Consider the following 17,938-nt stretch of genomic DNA (forward strand, 5'->3'; position numbering starts at 1 on the left):
GGATTAGAACTAGGTCCACCTTATTGGAAGGCGAAAGCTCTATTCCCTGAATCATCGCGGTTCTATCAGAAGAATTAATATATATTTAACTAAGCATAACAGTTATGAATAATAATTGATTCTTTCGATGCTTTGAAATAAGTACCGATATTAGTTTACTCGCCAAAAATCATTACAAGATATAGTGCCCTAACTATTTTCCAGAGTTACAATTGATTAATTTTGCTAATAGGTACAAATTAAAATGAAATAAACGTTTTGTATTAAAATGATGAATTATTGGAGAAGAGATACTTATTCATATATATAAAAAGTAAAATTATATAAACAGTAACATATAAATATATATAAGCCGGAATTAACGCCAATGATATTTGATTAATTTTGGTAATAGATGCAAATTGAAATGAAAAAATAAGTTTTCCACTAAAAAACGAAATTAGTAGAGAAAAAGTACTTTTTCATCTAGGAAAACGATAAAAAAATCATTCTATTGTTGGCACCAATGCTTCTTAATTAATTTTAATAATAGGTGCTAATGATTATATGTTAATTGCGAATGCGTGGCTGGGTGGCGCAGTTAGTTTGTTGTCGGCCTTCTGAGCCCAAGTCGCGGGTACGATCCCCGGGCCAGACACCGGATTGCGGGATGCAGAAAATCCTCAGCGGCCATGTCGTATGATTATGCGGCATGCAAAAGAGCTCTGGAGTGCCTTATTGGCTCTTGGCATTTCCGGAAAATTAAATTCCTAGTGCACTTTAGCATCCAAATACGAGGGTTGCTATTTATATTTCTGGCCTAATGATGAAAAAACAAATATATAGGATCAAAACTTGTTTATTGTTTTTCAAAATATTCTCCATGATGATCAATACACTTTTGCATGCGTTTGAACCAATATTCAAAGCACTTTTTCCAGTCCGATTGAGGTAACTCCAAAACATGCGTTTTGAATGCATCAACCGCTTCTTCGGGGGTCGAAAATCGTTGTCCACGTAATTTATTTTTGATGTGTGAGAATAAGAAGAAGTCATTGGGTGCCAAATCAGGGCTGTACGGCGGATGACTCATCAGTTCGATCTTTCGCTCCGTCAGAAATGCCTTTGTTTGAGTCGATGCGTGAGAGCTCGTATTGTCATGATGAAGAATGATTCGCCTGCTCTTCTGCTTTTTTCGAATTTCTCCGATGACTTCTGGCAAACAAATGGTCGTGTACCATTCAGAATTGACCGTCCTGCGTTGCTCTAACGCCACTGTTTCCACATGACCGTTAATGCCGAAGAAACGGGCAATCATTTGTTTCGATGTGCTTCTTCCTCGAACAACTTTTGTTGGTTTTGCCTCGTCTTGGAAGACCCATACAGTTGATTGCTGTTTTGTTTCCGGCTCATATGCATAGATCCATTATTCGTCACCTGTGTAGATGCTTTACACAGCCTTTGATGTACCTTAAACGTATTTTTCCAACATTTCCTTGCACCAATCGACACGAGCCTTTTTTTTGAGCGTTTGTCAGATTATGCGGGATCCAACGCAAACAAATTTTTTTTACGCTCAAATGTTCATGCAATATTTTATTGATGCTAGTCATACTAATATCCAAAGACGCCTCTATCTCACGGTATGTCACATGACGATCTTACTTTATCAGTTCACGCACAGCATCGATCTTTTCTGTCACAACAACGGATTTTGGACGACCTGCACGGGATTCGTCCTGGATCGAACATCGACCACGATTAAATTCGTTATACCAATTTTTTACAGTGCTGTAGGATGGCGCTTTATCGCTGAATAAAGAATTAAGTTCATCGAAGCACTCTTGTCTTGAAAATTCACGTCGAAAGTTATGAAAAAAAATGGCACGAAAATGTTCACGATTCAATTCTATTTTTTGAAAGAGAAGAACTTTTCAATTTACTGTCAACAACACAAATGAAGCTATAATGGTAAATCGTCTGCTGAATTTATGTTTAAAAATATCAAACTTTCGATTAAAATCATCTGCGGTCGCCTAGCAACAATTACTGTTGCCAAGACCAGAAATATAAATAGCAGCCCTCGTAGAGTCTCGGTGCTGCCATCTAATGTGGCAGAAACTAGACGTCCAAATTAACATGATTAACGGTATGTCACCCACTGCGGTGGTCCTGAAAGAGTGGATACCACTTCTGGAGAACGCAGTAGGTTTGCTCATCGGCAAGACCGAATGTGCTGCTCATTGAAAATAATTGCAAGTGCAATTTGATGTACGATTAGAAATGTCTCAATAAAAATGATTAAACCGCAATTTATTTAATTGTTACCTTGCCATATTCAACAAAAACAGGCAAATGACCATAAAAAATTTAATATTCAAAAGTTAATATTAAGTGTGTGAAAAACAGTTTATTGATTTTTTTTTCCTAATACGGTTTAATAACCAAAATTTTAACCGCGCAAATTAAGCCCACCTTATGAAACCATTTTGTTCCATGCAGCTGGGTACGTACTGTAGTTAAGAGAGCTAAGCGGACAATCTCATGGCTGCCTGAACATGAGTTCGAATCCTAGCACTATTACCGCGATATTTCTTCCATTTCCAGAAAATGCAGAATGTCCTGCACTCTTCAATCGGTAACCTCTAGACTATTAGAATACAAAACTATCAGACACGTGTATATGGCGCAGTGCCCATAAAGCTCCATTGTCTGTTTAAATTTTAGTTTTAGGATTCAAAAACTATGTTTGCTGTAAATGGTTATAAAACTGTATAGATTTGCATTCAAGGTTTTTCAACCATACCCATTGTAAGCGGTTTCAGAACTGTAAAGTTAAAGGAATGTTCCAAACCATAAACTTAATGGTTAATTGGATGGACAGGCTGCTGCCGGTAATTTTAGAATCTGAACTTTGTGGTTTTTAAATGATAGGGATAAATTATGACTTTTTTTTAAAAATTATAAAGGCTTATTCTTGATAGCAAATTTATTGAACCTGCATTAAAATATATTTTACAAAAAAATTTTAAAACTCAATAATATTTACAAATAATTTTAGATTACTCTCAATGTTCATAGCGTATAGTGAAATAAGTTAAAAATAAATGTTAAAAACTGGAAGCGAAAAGAATTTTGTAAAATATTTCGGTAAAAATACGTAAGATTATAAGAATCGAATTTTAAATATCCGACTTTTTAAAAATTCGATTTCTCTGATTCCATGCCACCGATTTCAATCAAATTTTGCATTTAGCCATGTAAATTAATATCTATAAAATGATGTAAAAAATGGCATATCATACAATTTAAAATGTTTTCGATTATTATTAAATAAAATAATAAAAATAACAAAAAATAATAACTATTTAATTAAATTTATTTCTTACAAGGAATTATCTTTGGATAAACAAACGAATTTTATAATTGTATGCATTAATTTTCGATTCACTTAAAAAGTTCTCAAGATATGGAAAAATATGCAAAAGTAAAATTAACATTCAGGGGTTCAAACTTTGGATCGCTTTCCTGACCAAACTATGAAGACCATATTTTTCAGATTGTGGCTACCCCCAATTTTAGGGTGATCAGAAAGTCGAATCCATTTAAAAGAAAGGTATATTTTATTCAGAGAAAGTACGCTTTTGTGTATTTTTTGTAACTTGAAATATCGTCTGCACTTATAAATTAGCATATTTAAGGTCACCCCCTTGAACCATACAGATTTAGTCCTAGAACGTGAAAATCATATACTACTTGGAATTGTAGGGACGAGAAGGAATTTAGATCCAGATATATTTTTTAAAAAAAATAAATACTTCCTAGAAATTATTTTCTTATTTATTTGAATATGAAATAACTTAGTAATTACTTCTTATCCCTTTAGCATTTTTAGAGCTATTATTTGACCATGCTTATAAAAAATAATCAAATGAGTTTTTATCCTTTCGTTGTATTCAGTTGATGTAATAAGATTTATTGAATTTGAATATATTTAATGTTTAAAATCACATGGATATACTGTCTTGAATTTATAGTGCTCTAATATTATATCGTGCTTACTAAACACGTTTGAACGGGTTTTTAAATATAAAATTTTTTGGGGTAGATTAAGAGAAATTTGTATGCTTAATATTCCGTTTCGTATTTATCCGTTTACATTTTATTTATTTTTTATTCTTCTCTAGACGGAGTTTTTCTCAAGGCTATATTTCAAAATTATTCATCGTATTGTTATTTAATTTTTGAAACAAAATAAGTTAATTTAAATTAAATTATGCATACGTTTAAAGAAAGTTATGGCCTTCATTAAAATTCTTTCAGGGCAAGTATTTAGTTTATGATAGAAGTGTATTAAGTTTTATTCAACGAGCGATGGAATCTCATATGATCTTATAACTTTTTTTAAAAACATGGAGCAGAATTCAATAACATATCATATTTACATCTTTAAAAAAATATTACAAAATTTTGAAGTTTTTCTTAATTTATTTAAGTGTTTAAATTATGTTTTTGACAACCTAATGATGCCTTTTGTCAACTTTAATAAACCCTAACCCATGTTCTATTTAATGCTGCTTTTTAACAAACTTAAATGAGTATAGAATATCTCTTATAAAATCAAATAAAACAAAAGTAAACTAGAATAATTTTATTCGTTGAACAACTCTTATGTGCATGCACCACACGGAGAAAATAATTCTGGTAAAATTACCGCACTGTGTGGTAATATTTCTGGTAAAGAGAATCATAATCTGGTTAATAAATCCAAAATGTAAGGAATTTAAACCAATTAATTTGGTAATTTATCCGTTTACATGGTGATGGAAATTCCAGTTTTTAAAATTACAGTCTAAAAAAGTTACATGATAAATATATATTGCTAGTATAATATGTAAGAACATTTCGACTCACAATTTTACTCAAAATTTCACACGGTGACAAAAATCCTGGTAAAAATTATCATAACCGGTAAGAAAAGAAAGAAAAATCTGGTTAATAAATCAAAATATATGGTATTTAAACCATTTGTTTGGTAATTTTTCCCTTCATATAGTTACGGCTTACTAGAAACTCTGGTTTTAAAAATTAAAGAGCCAACATTTAATAAAAAATACTGAACTGAAAAAAAATTATAATTATTATACATAATAAAAATCTTAATAAATGGTGTTTATACCATGCTTATTATACACTTAATCACTTATTACTAAGCCTTGTATTATTCTTAATTTCATTATAATCATTAACAAAGCACTTTTAATGCACCCATAGAACCAGGAACTCGGTAAAATTGAACATATTCTGGTAGATTTGACCATGTTTTTTATCAATGCAGAATTGCAATTGCTCAGTGGATAACCGACACTGAGTGTCAGTTATCCACTTCACACTCAGTCCTTCACTATTCTAGGGAAGTACTGGAGTTTGATCCTCAGTGGCGGATTCAAGCTTCCCTAGCCTCAGATCACTGTGCACCAACGTGCCTAGGAACTAACGTCGTCCCAAGACTGACCACTTTTCCCCAATGACGACGTTTGCTTCAAAAGTTTTGAACCTTTACCTCCAAGATTCCCTTGCCCAAAAAGGGCTATCGTAGAAGTGCAAAATGCTTTAAATCTAAATGTTTTGTGGACAATGACTTTTTATTTGTTTAGCTCGTTGAAGTAGGTAGGTACTTTATTTACGTCTCACTGAAGTTGCACAGTTGGCTGAAAGTCTGGGAAACATACCTGAAATAAATCAGCAGACACTGCATCTTCTGCAGAAGGGATGGCTCCCCACTCTGGTAGCATGACGACCAGTGAGCTAATTCAAGCACCTTACGGTAGAGCAGTTTAGCAAGGACCGATACCGCTTCCCCTCGGTCCGCTCACCCTACTCAGGCTAATCAGAGTGGTCACATCACTTACTGACATCAGCCAGTAATGTTTGACTTCGGTGTTCTACTGGGACACGGTTGTCTTTATAATCAGTACACTGCGTGCTGTGATGGCTCTGGGGATAGAGCGTTCGCCTTCCAATCAAGTGAACCGAGTTCGAATCTCAGCGATGGCTGGTCGATACGATTACCGCATCCGTCTTGCACCGAACGCAGTGCTGACGTAAAATATCCTCAGTGATAGACGGATCATGATTTAGGGTCCCCTTGCCGTTAGACTGATCGTGGGAGGTTTTGTGGTTTTCCTCTCATTGTAACTCAAGTGCGGGTTAGTTCCATGGAAAATTCCTCCACGGAAGCCAAATTTCTCCCAATACTTGATCCAAGAGTTCCCTTGTGTTCTGGATTGGGTTCAAAATTACAAGGCTACGGAATTGAACATTAGTAGTTTCAAACCCAAAATATTTGGTCGGCAGTTCAAAGACGAATAAAAATCAAATCTAATCATTCCACTGCGGGACTAAGCTCGTTCGAAAAGTAACTAAATTTCGTATTGTAAATATTTCACTTTTAATTGCATAATACAATATTTTATTCATCTATACATACATTTTAAATTGTTTCGATTTGTACATAAAATTTTATATTTACATAATAAACAACAGTACATATTACAACAGTAAAAGTGTGGAATATGATTAACAATGGTCAATGAGTATCAGACTAGTCCATCATGAAGAATAACAATTGTTACAAATACATAAGAAATGTAAGGATTACAATTCGCAAAGTTTAATTACAATCGAAATATATATTTCTAGAAAGCAGATTAGTTAATTAAGTGCTTAGTTTTACTTAATACCTGCTATTGAAAACTTTTAACTTATTTTCTTCTTCGTCTACTGTAACTTCACTGCTTGTTTTCTGTAATTTTATTTCTGAAACGCTTGTAGAATTTCTTTCCCCCATATTTTCTTCGGCAGATTTGTTAAAAATGCATCCTTCTATAATTTCATATGGTGCTTGAAAAATAATGTAACAAACAAATGCTAAAGCATAACTCAATACAGCATAGGCTAGAAAGCACATAAGCTGGAAATAGAGGTAAAGTAAATTATGTTAATTTAAATAGATAAACAAAAAATATGCAACCGAATAAATAATTTTGCTAACTGAAAAATACCTCTTAATCCTTCTCTCTATTCATTTTTAATCAATTTTATCTCTATCAATTTTATATCGGAGAATCGTGTACTATTAAATCCTATTTATATTTCCACTTGAACAGTTTGAGTCTAAATCATTCAAATGAATTCAACGACTAAATAATATGGGAATTGAATGGACTTTTTTAATTTTATTATTTAATTTTAATAGTCGAAAGCTTTTTGAATGATAAGTTATACACATTTTTATAACATCATAAATTATGTAATTTTAAATAACAAAATACAAAATTTGTATTAAATCAGGCGAACAGTTTCTAACTAAAATTGTAATAGATTTTGTCTTTCAATCAACGCGATTTTAATCAATCAATTTTTAGTTCGAAAAATGTAAGGATTACAGTTCATTGTGGATATTCATGCAATGACCAAAATTCTTTTTGGCTTTTCCTGAGTAAAAATTTAAAACAAATTTCCTGCTTCACACAGAGTGAAAATTTGTTAAGGAACAACGAACGAACAGGCAAATGAATCATTAAAATTTAGTCTTACAACGTGTAAATCTGATCATATGATCAAAGGTATTAGCGTCCTTTTCCCCCCCAATTTCATGCACTATATAGTACATTCTACATTATATGCATTCTACTGTAAGTAAGACTATAAACGTGGGTTTTGTGTTCACACAGGATTTTATCTAATACTGAATTATATGATGATTCTACTATAACTCACTTATTTTTTAAATAGCCCTTTTATTTGTAATAATTTAACTATAGTCAGTTTTCGATGAATTATGCGTAAAACAAATTCATAAAAAACTGGAACTCTGTTTTCAAACGTATTTTTAGCTGGGTTTTTTTTTCAAAAAGAAAGAAAGTGGTTATAAAAGTGTTTGGCTGTTAGGACTTGTTTTGTAAATATATAAGATAGTCCTGTCTAATGAAATATATCAACAATATAAATATTTATAATTTGATCTGAAATTAATGAAACGGTGTTACGCACTTGGTGCAGACAAAAATGTACTGTCCCTTTTTATACGGATGTTTTTCATATATTGACTACTTTTTATGGCTGAGCATCAATGCTTTAAAAATATGACAAATGATGATGATATATCAGAAATTACATGGATTTATGAAAACTACCTTCAGTTGTATAGGTTATTAAACCATTGAGTCATTGCCAGTTTTAAGAGTTATATTCAGATATTTTATATATTTTAAAATTAAAAGTTCTACCTTTTTGAGTAAGTATGCTCATTAAAGTTTAGGTACAAAACATCAAAAGCATCCATTTTATAAATTCAATGAATGTATTAAATTTATTATTATTTGATTATTTTATTTTTATTTTTTTCATTTCTTTTTTAGAATTTTTAAAAAATATATGATTAAGATTAATTATACAATGATTATTTACCAGTTAAATGCGTCTTCTCAGTTTCAAAACAGTAATTAATCATGTTATGTTTTTCAAAAATAACACGTACAAAAATTCAAAAACATATGGTATAGTTGCTAAATATTTATCATCAACGTAAAAATAAAAAAAAGCTTTACATTTGTAACTTAAAAGTACTCAGATACAATCTCGAAACTAGGGGAATCATAAGTTGCTTTTCGAATTGAATAATGAAAGGGATAAAAAAAAAAAAAAAAAAAAAACTAGTGACGTAATATCAATGTAATCTTCTCCTTCTAGAACATTCCTATTATTAACTATCCCAACATTTTTTAAAAATATGTGTTAATATACTTATCCAGATGAAAACAAGGCGTGCAAAAAAGCCTAATAATAGATAAATCTCGGATTCCTTGCCTGAAGACACTAACAAAAGCGAAGATGATAGCAAAATATGACTGGACATTATCTACCAATTTGCGTCATAATGTGGCCTTGTTACACAAGGCCACACTGAATCCTCCGCTCATTCAACTTTAATAGACAGCGAGTCACGCAAGTTGCAATAAATACTTCACTAATCTAGAATTGACTTCGACAAAGACATTAGAAAAAAGTTCATAGGGTATTTATTGAATATCTTACCTGATTGTAATGTCCCATGTACATCCTTTCTCTTTGAACTCCACCATGGTAATACATTATGGGAATATGCAAAAGGTATGCCAAGTAACTCAGTCTTTCCAACGGCATGAAAGCTTTCCATGTTAGAAATGAGTTCACGACGCCTGGAAAGTGAAATAAAGGATATTAGAAATAAATTGTTATGTCGACGTGCTAAACATTTTTATAAACCATGTATATTTACATGCTCGACATCCCATATTATCAGTCTACTTTCTGTAATACGAACTCTCTAACAACGAGCATTTTATTATAACAATGGATACTTAAAGCCCATAGATTAAGTATTCTTTTAACACACGTTAGAATTTAAGCCCTGAGCTTTTCAATATAGTGACTAAGAACCTTCCAATATAGCGACTGATATTTGATCATAATTTATTTAGAATATATTGCAAACATTTAAGCTATTATTTTTATTTGATGTTACCGCATATTTAATGTAAAAAATCTTAAATCTCTTTCGAATAAAGGAAGTGTAACACAATCCCTTACATCGTAAAAAAATTTGTGTAAATGCCATTTATAAAAACCATTTATTTGGTAAAATTCACTTCTACGTTTTGTATTTTTTTACTAAATGTATGCTAGTAAGAACTATAATTGTGAAAGCTAGAATTTCTGCTTGACCATTGCCATATGAACGGAAAAATTAACATATGAATGTTTTAAATACTGTATAGTTTTATTTTTTTTAACCACAATTAAGTTTTCTTCACCAGAAATGTCATTACCATACCTTACAGTAATTTTACTCGAATTTTTTCTCCTTTTAGATATAATTCGCTCTTGGTTGATGAGAAAAATTTTGCGCTTACTCCTATTACTTCAAATTGTTTTCTTTTATAATTGTTTTTCAATTTTACTTTTGTTAATAAATTTTTAACTAAGTTAATAACGTATTAGAGAATTTACTGAAACGTAAATTAAAGGATAAGATAAATTCCTAGGTCGCTGAAAAAGAAAGGAATCGCGAAAAAAACATGCTTGTGAAGAAATATTTCGCAATGATTATTTTTAAATGAACTATATGAAACAAATTATAATATATGCTGACTCGTGACAACTTTTCCTCAAAAATCATTTGAATAATTAATGATTTAAATACCACCAGCTGCACGTTAATTGACAATAAAACAAGAATCCAATAACTTTTACATATGAATGTAAAGTGAAGTGAAAACATTTATCCGTAGTGAAACTAAAATTATGACTTTTACCTTTTAACGGGTGACATTTATGAGGAAATAAAACTAATGTGAAGACGAATTATTCGTGCAAAAATACTAAAAATTTTACAACTTTCCCGGAGAATATTTTGATATTCATGAAATGTCTTATGATCCATTCGTGATTATAATACGCAAAATCAGCAATTTTAGATTATCGATGTATTTTGAAAATATATTTTCCTTCTTCGCCCCTCATTAAAAAAGAATATTTTAAAAATAGACTGAAGAAATCATGAACTGTTTGGAGGAAAAGTGAAGAGATTTGAGACACTTCCATGTGAATCTTAAGCGAAGAAATAAGTAAGCATATTTTTCACTTTTTGATTTTAAAAATGATATTTGTGACTGTATAACGTCATCATTTTTAAAAATAGTCATATTTATGTCCAAATCATTTCTAAATTCTGCATAACCAGATCTTAAACAAAAATTGTATGATGAGATCTAAAGTCTGATCTGAAGATCCTTCACAATTTTTTTTTATGAATAAAGGGTGTGAATATTATGATTATCATCTGACTAGCCGATGGGAACTTTAAGTGATAATCAACGTTAAATAAAATCAAATTCTTAAAATATTTCTTTAGGAATTTAATTTTACTACCTGGTCCAAAAAAGTCAGTTTATCTGATGCATCTAAACTTAAGATTTTAAATCATTTTAAAATAATCATAATAAGGCATAAATTACAATCTAAACTTTTCTACAGTATTATCAATGAATCTATTAAAGAGGACACTATACCACAGGCGAAACTTTTGATCGCAAATTTTCTTTCACCTCTATAATTACTTTAAAATTTTTTAAAGTATTGAAAAAGTGAGTAAGCCATGAAGCTTCAAGTTCCGAAAATAAATTTTTAAAATATCTAAATGATACCAAATTATGAGAAGATAATTGAACAACGGAGAAGTTCTCTTCTAATAATTTGGTATCATTTTGATGCTTCAGAATTTTGTTTTTCAGCAAATAAAACTTAATGTTAAATTTAGGTTTGATAGAACTCAATTTTTTTTTTCTACTTTAAATTAATTATGGAGAGGAAGCAAATTTTGCGATGAAAAATTTCTTCTTAGGACCATTTGGTTTACGAAGACTGTTGAATAAAATTTACATCTCCTAGTGTAATTGTATTTTCTGAGAACCTTTGATGAAGTTAAACTACAAAAGTTGTCGGTATATCTTCACATTTTCAGAAGCAAGCATGTAACGTATATTGTTTGAAGAAGATTTGAAATGCTAATTTAAATTTCAACTTTTATTCAAGCAATATGGCGTCTTAAGCACTGTGAGTAAACATTATCAGTAATACCTTCTTTGTACAAAAAAAAAAAAAAAAAAAAAAAAAAAAAAAAAAAAAAAAAACGATTTTTTTTTTAATAACTTTTGATCTAATGATTGGAACTTACGACTCATTCTTAATGGCTCGAGGTGGCCTTCTAAAATATGTCAATGAATAAGTGTTTCAATTTACGAAATCAGACACAAAAACGTACTTTCAGTGAATAAACATGCCTTTATTTCGACAGATTAAGATTTCTGATCTCCAAAGGGGTAGAGGGGGTGGCCTCAAATCTGGGAATATGGTCTCCATAGTTCAGTCAGGAGAGGGCTATAAAGTTTGAACCCCTTAATGCTAATATTACTTTTTGCGTATTTCGCTGTATCTCGAGAATTTTGTATGCGAATTAAAGAATTTTTACTATCAATTATAAAAATTCATTTTTCCGTTCCGTGGAAAAAATAACTTTTAGTAAATATTTATAGTTTTTATTATTTTAATTAAGAATGGTAAAAAAAAATTTGATCAATTGTAAGGTATGCACTTTTTTGCACCATTTTAAACAACGTAATTTTTCATGGTGAAATTCCGAATTTGAACGAAATCTATTTCTCAGGAACTATTAATTAGTATATTTGAGGTCCCTCCTCGAACCATTACGATTTGATTCCTAGAACGCGTAGATCCGATTATTAGATCAAAAGTTATTCAGGGTGGTCCGTTTTTTTGGCGTACTGATATCGAAATTATTTGAACAACTTTTTTTGTAGCAGTTAAAAATTTTTCATTTTAATCGCTACTTTTCTTCTTTTTTTAAAATTTTATTAAAGGATTAGGAAAAAGTCAGAACTTACCCCCGTAACCGGTTGCGCAAGCGTAAATTATCCAGCCAATTACAAGAGCCCATGCAGGTCTATGAAAAGCCGCATAGAAAACAGCTAGACTTCTTGACATTTCTGCCCCATCACGATAATCATACAAGCCTAAGACTATGGAACTCATTGTCAACAATGAAGCCAACCAAGCCAATAGTACGAGCCTCTAGATGTGCAAAATTAAATAAAACATATAGTATATCGAACACGAAGCCTATGATATGATTTTAGAAGATTATAAATATTGTGTCATGGTTTATTTACACTCAATCTATTTTGTTCAAAGGTCAAAGAATCTCATATAATAATAACCAACAACCGGTAGTCACGCGATAGTTCAAAGATTTAAAAATTCAACCAAAAGAACAACTAGTTGAAAATTAGTGGTTTGCTGCGTTGTACTTATTTAACTTAAACTTATTGTAAAACTATTGTTTGGTTATTGTAAAACTAATGTTTATTGTAAAACTTGGTGAGTAAAGATACCCATTTCTCAAGTAAAGTGCAGTAAATTGTTAATTTTTATAGTAAACTGAACTAAATAACTAAATTATGCCCCCTTTTCTAAAAAAAATAAGTATATTGTTATTTTTTAGAAGGAATTACATTGAATTAAAAGTAAGATTTCAAAGTGAAAAATTTTGAATCGCGTTAAAACATGCATACAAGCATAATTCTTCCACGAATTCCAGATTGCTAGTTTCCTTGATATGTGTTAAACTGATAGTTGTGACGCATCTTTATTTACTACTAGCCGCCTAAGGCGGCCAGCCGTCCGCCACGCTGAAGTTTTTCACAAATAAAGTTTTTTAAAACATAGCAGGAAATCTGAAGATTAGTGGACAATTGGGTATAATATGAAAAAAACACAACTACTTCGATTTAGTAGGAACAACATATGACGCAATGCTAAACGAATGGAATTTAGTTGTTGTTTATTTAGTTATTGTTATTAGTAGTTGTTGTTATTTGTTTTAGTTGTTGTTGTTTATTTAGTTGTATTTAGTTTCAATAACTTTTCTTTATAATGCAATAAAATCTGGCGAGCAGCTATTTAAACGATCGAACACTTCGTTTGTTTATTTGCGGCTTGAAGTTAGGCTCGCAGAAAATGCCGTTCATGAGTTAAATTTGGTAGGAACAACACAACCTGTGACGTAGGCTATATTATACCCAATTAAAGTGTTCCTGTCCAGCAATTTTGTTTTCATATCCAGTTCTGCTGCAGATGTGTTATAGCTCTTGAGGATGTTTGAAATTATATAGCTACAACGCTTAAGAAAAAAAAAACTAAAATGCTAAATACATGAAAAGAACACGAAAACGAATAAATTTTTTATGGTATCAATTTCTATTTCTATATAATTTTTTATGGTATCAAATTCTATTTCTATATCTGTTACGTCAAGCACTCAGGTATTATAATTTGATCTAGTTGTGCTTGTATAATTTTGATCTAGTTGCGCTTTCTACGTCATTTTGTTAACATCGTTTGGTTTGTTATTTAACATCGTTTGGTTTGTTATTTCTAAGTTAACTTTCAAAAAATTGGCTGGCATCAGCATTTTTATTCTTTAAGTTGTTTATTTTTTCTTTTGGAATTCGTTCCTTTTTAGCGAAATGTTTTTCAACCTAATCGAATTCTTTGCCGACTGTTCTCTGCATATATAAAGAAAATAAAGTAAATATTTTTAAAGTGTTGTGAAAAGAATTTTTAGTTGTACAAAGTACTACAATATCGCTATAAAAATTATCGTCTTCGCTTAAGAAAAAAAAATAGAGCGTGGAAATGAACAGCGACAAATATATCAAAGCGAAGCGTTTTATTTACGTATCGAATATGTTGCCACATTTTTAATACAAAAGTTAAACTTTTCTCCACTTTAATAAATGTAAACTAATGCGAATTTTACAATTAAATTATTAATTCCTTCGTATATTATTGGTTTAAGTTATCGAAAATTAATATTTCAATTGTGAGGTTCGCATTAGCATACATTTATAAGAGTGGGGAAAAGTATATGCATTTTTTAAAAGTTTTTTGAATATGGCTCTTTGAAGACGAAAAAGCAGACGAAAAGCATAGACTTACAAAATGACTGATAACTAAATAACTAATCAAAGTTTTTGAAAAAAAAAAAAATACTTCTTCATTATGTCAAAACACAATTATGGGCCGAGTTTCGTGCCTGGGCGAGGCTTCTGGGGCGATATATTGTGATTACAGACACACACACACACACACAGCCGCGTTTATTATTATGTATAGATTCAGCCTTATTCTCAAGTACCAAAAAAAAAAAAAAGAAATAACCTCATAAAACAATAAATTAGAATTGAATTGTTGATTTTTCTGTAATGAATAGCAAACTTAAAATTCGTTCATTAAAAATCAAAGCACAAAACTTACTTTATCCAGCTTTTTTATTGGGTACTCAGCTATGAAATATGCCGTCAACATTCCGATACATTGGGATCCAATATGTGTATAAAACTGCGTGTACACATATTTCCAGAAATAGATAGATGTCCTACGCGAAAAACAATATATTGACTATCAAATACATAAAACAAAGCTATGATTTATAAATTGTTTTTATTATTGATTTCACTTTTTATTTAAATTTAAAAATAATAAAAAAAGTATTGTAAATAATATTATACAGGGTGTTTATAAAGTCCCGGACCCATTTTGATGTTTAATAACTCATAAAATAATAAAGATAGATTAAAATTAATAACATAAATGGTTAGATAGACTCAAAAAGTTTCATGACCCTTGTCAATGAACCTCCACGTGTGACCCCTTCTTTTTTAGAGGTTTACAACAGATATGGTAGGAAGGATAGAAGATGCTGCTGATTTTCTGAAGTGCATAATGTTCTCCGACGAAGCATCCTTTCATGTTTCTGGCATTGTTAATCGCCATAATGTGAGCATATGGGGATCTGAAAATCCCCATGAATACCCTGAGACACAAAGGGATTCCCCAAAGGTTAATGTGTGGTGTGGACTGATGCACGACCGAGTCATTGGGCCTTTCTTTTTTCCAGAAAAAACGGTCTCATCAGTCGTATACTTAGACGTATTGGAAAACTTCGTATTTCCACAACTAGAAGAGCTTCAGCCACACGTCTTTTTGCAACAAGATGGTGCACCACCTTATTGTGGTATTATCGTTCGTAGTTCTTTGAATGACCATTTCTTGAATGGCCATTTTCCAGGAAGATGGATTGGGCGAGGAGGTTCAATTCCTTGGCCACCCAGATCACCTGATATAACACCGCTGGACTTTTTTCTTTGGGGAAATAAAGGACAATGCTTACAGGAGGATCGTGTTGAACATTGATGACCTAAAAGCCAGAATTACAACCGCAATAGCCTATGCAGCTACCTGGCGGGAAATTGACTATCGACTTGATATTCTCCGTGCGACGAAGGGGGCACACGTGGAAGTTCATTGACAAGGATCATGAAACTTTTTGAGTCCATCTAACCATTTATGTTATTAATTTTAATCTATCTTTATTATTTAATGAGTTATTGAACTATAAAATGGGTCCGGGACTCTATAAACACCCTGTATAACGATTTCAATGTAGCGATCAGTCATCCCGTTTCAGGTGCTTTGCTCTCGTAAAAATTTGTATTTTTAGTTAGTTGGGAAAAAACATGCTTTAAATAACATTAAATGAAATTGGTATCATTTGCACCAAAAACATATTCTTATTTGGAACGGCATCAGTGTTCGCGATACATCATCAGTAAATATCGATATATAATCAGATTTTTCAAATTAATTAATTTAATCTTTTTTTTTTTTTACCTTTGTCAATATTTTTGAAATCGAAAAAGAATTTATCAACACTTACGATAATGTTGTATTTGTTCTTTTCATTATTGATAACACTTTCAAAATTGTCTTATTAGATGTAATATTGTAGTTGATAATTGTCTTACAATCTATATTTTTACTATTAATTTTATGATACATCAATATTTCGTCCAGATTTAGTTAGGGTTTATTTAGGGAGTACAAATTTAGTTTTAATTGTAAAATGATAGAAATATTGAAAGTTGAGTTTTTTTAAAAAACAAAAACAAAAACGATGTCTTTGTTTAAAATTACAAAATATTGCGCTTATCAAGAAATGAGATTTTTCTTTTAATTTCGTCCATCATTTCCTCTTTCGTCACATTTCCGTGACATTCAAGAATATCAATCAAAAATTAATAATTAATTAAATTTAAATTAATTGAAAATTTAATCAATTTAATATAGTTTAAAAAATAATTTCTTAACATACATTGTGAAGAAAAAACAATTTAAACATAACTCAATAAGCATTCACATCTGAAAATACGACATAAAAGTTATCATTTCTGCATTATTTTAGTATTATTTTGCTGCTTAAAAATCGGGATGCATGTAATTTTTTAACAATAAAAAGATGTATTGTTATTATTTTTCGCAAAAAGGGGATCTAAGCGATGTTATGAAATTTAAATCTCTACTTTCGCATGTTGTAAGTAATTTTACAACTAAGCCGTAAGCAGAAATAAGGTAAAGGGATATTTTTATTCATATAAATTTTCGGTTAGTTACAAATACAATACCTTCCATTCAATATTTCTTAAAAAAAATTAGAACAATTTCTGTAATTTGAAAAAAAAAAAAAAAAAAAAAAAAAACAAGCTTATACTCATTGTGGTGTAAAACTATAAACATAATAAAAAAAAATAAAAAAATAAAAAAAAAATAAAAAAACAGCTTGTCTGCAAAAAAAAATGTTGATTGAAAAAAACTTTTGGGCTTGTATTTTTTTAAAAAATTCTTTGGAAAATTTGAAAATTGTCTGCTAGTTAAAGGTGATGGATTGTTTCCTTTGCTTTATATTTGTAAGGTATATTTAATTTTCCATTAGTGTAAGATAGATGGCAGCACCATAATCAGCAGCAAATTCCAAGTTTTGTAGATGAAAGTGCTGTCCACACAGAAAATAATATATGAATTTCAAATATAAACAACTCAAGTAATAGGCAATCGATTTTTTTATTTGATTCAACTGCAGAAAATCTTTTAATATGCTCTTTTGTTTATAATTAAAAGCAAGCTTTTAATATGTAGCAACAAAATGAAACAATAAAAAAGATGGATAATAAAATAAATTGTGAAATGAAAAGATAATGCATATGGGAAAAAAAAAAAAAGATTTCTAATTGGTTTGTTAAAGCATTTTCTTTTAATGTTAATGTCTTTAAAGTACAGAGGAACCACCATAATGCATGTAACCATGATTGGTTCATTTAAAAATTAAATTAAAAATAATTTCAATAAATACAATACTTTTTCGGAACATTAGTTGTCCTCATATAAATTGTTCAACCTCAGGTAATTTTCATTGTAATTATATCTTTGCATTGTGCAGATA

General features: G+C 30.4%; 1 protein-coding gene and 1 long non-coding RNA gene across 2 annotated transcripts in view; one reads left to right on the forward strand and one right to left on the reverse strand.

The window, feature by feature from the left end:
* Positions 1 to 6,428: 6,428 nt before the first annotated feature.
* LOC107437201 (nose resistant to fluoxetine protein 6) overlaps positions 6,429 to 17,938 on the reverse strand; it is a 50,560-nt gene continuing 39,050 nt past the window's right edge. Inside the window, exons 12-15 of the mRNA XM_016049122.3 lie at positions 14,917 to 15,037; positions 12,486 to 12,672; positions 9,079 to 9,221; positions 6,429 to 6,952 (exon numbers count right to left, since the gene is read on the reverse strand). Of these exons, the coding sequence (XP_015904608.1) occupies positions 6,716 to 6,952; positions 9,079 to 9,221; positions 12,486 to 12,672; positions 14,917 to 15,037 (688 nt within the window). The 3' untranslated portion in view covers positions 6,429 to 6,715. The remainder of the gene's footprint in view (positions 6,953 to 9,078; positions 9,222 to 12,485; positions 12,673 to 14,916; positions 15,038 to 17,938) is intronic.
* The window catches only part of LOC139425410 (uncharacterized), a 48,697-nt gene continuing 41,281 nt past the window's right edge, over positions 10,523 to 17,938 (forward strand). Inside the window, exon 1 of the long non-coding RNA XR_011636665.2 lies at positions 10,523 to 10,649. This is a non-coding gene — a long non-coding RNA (uncharacterized LOC139425410). The remainder of the gene's footprint in view (positions 10,650 to 17,938) is intronic.

This window comes from Parasteatoda tepidariorum, chromosome 1, assembly GCF_982258835.1.
Source record: "Parasteatoda tepidariorum strain Cologne lab strain chromosome 1, Ptep-v5.0, whole genome shotgun sequence".
NCBI classification, from domain to species: domain Eukaryota; kingdom Metazoa; phylum Arthropoda; class Arachnida; order Araneae; family Theridiidae; genus Parasteatoda; species Parasteatoda tepidariorum.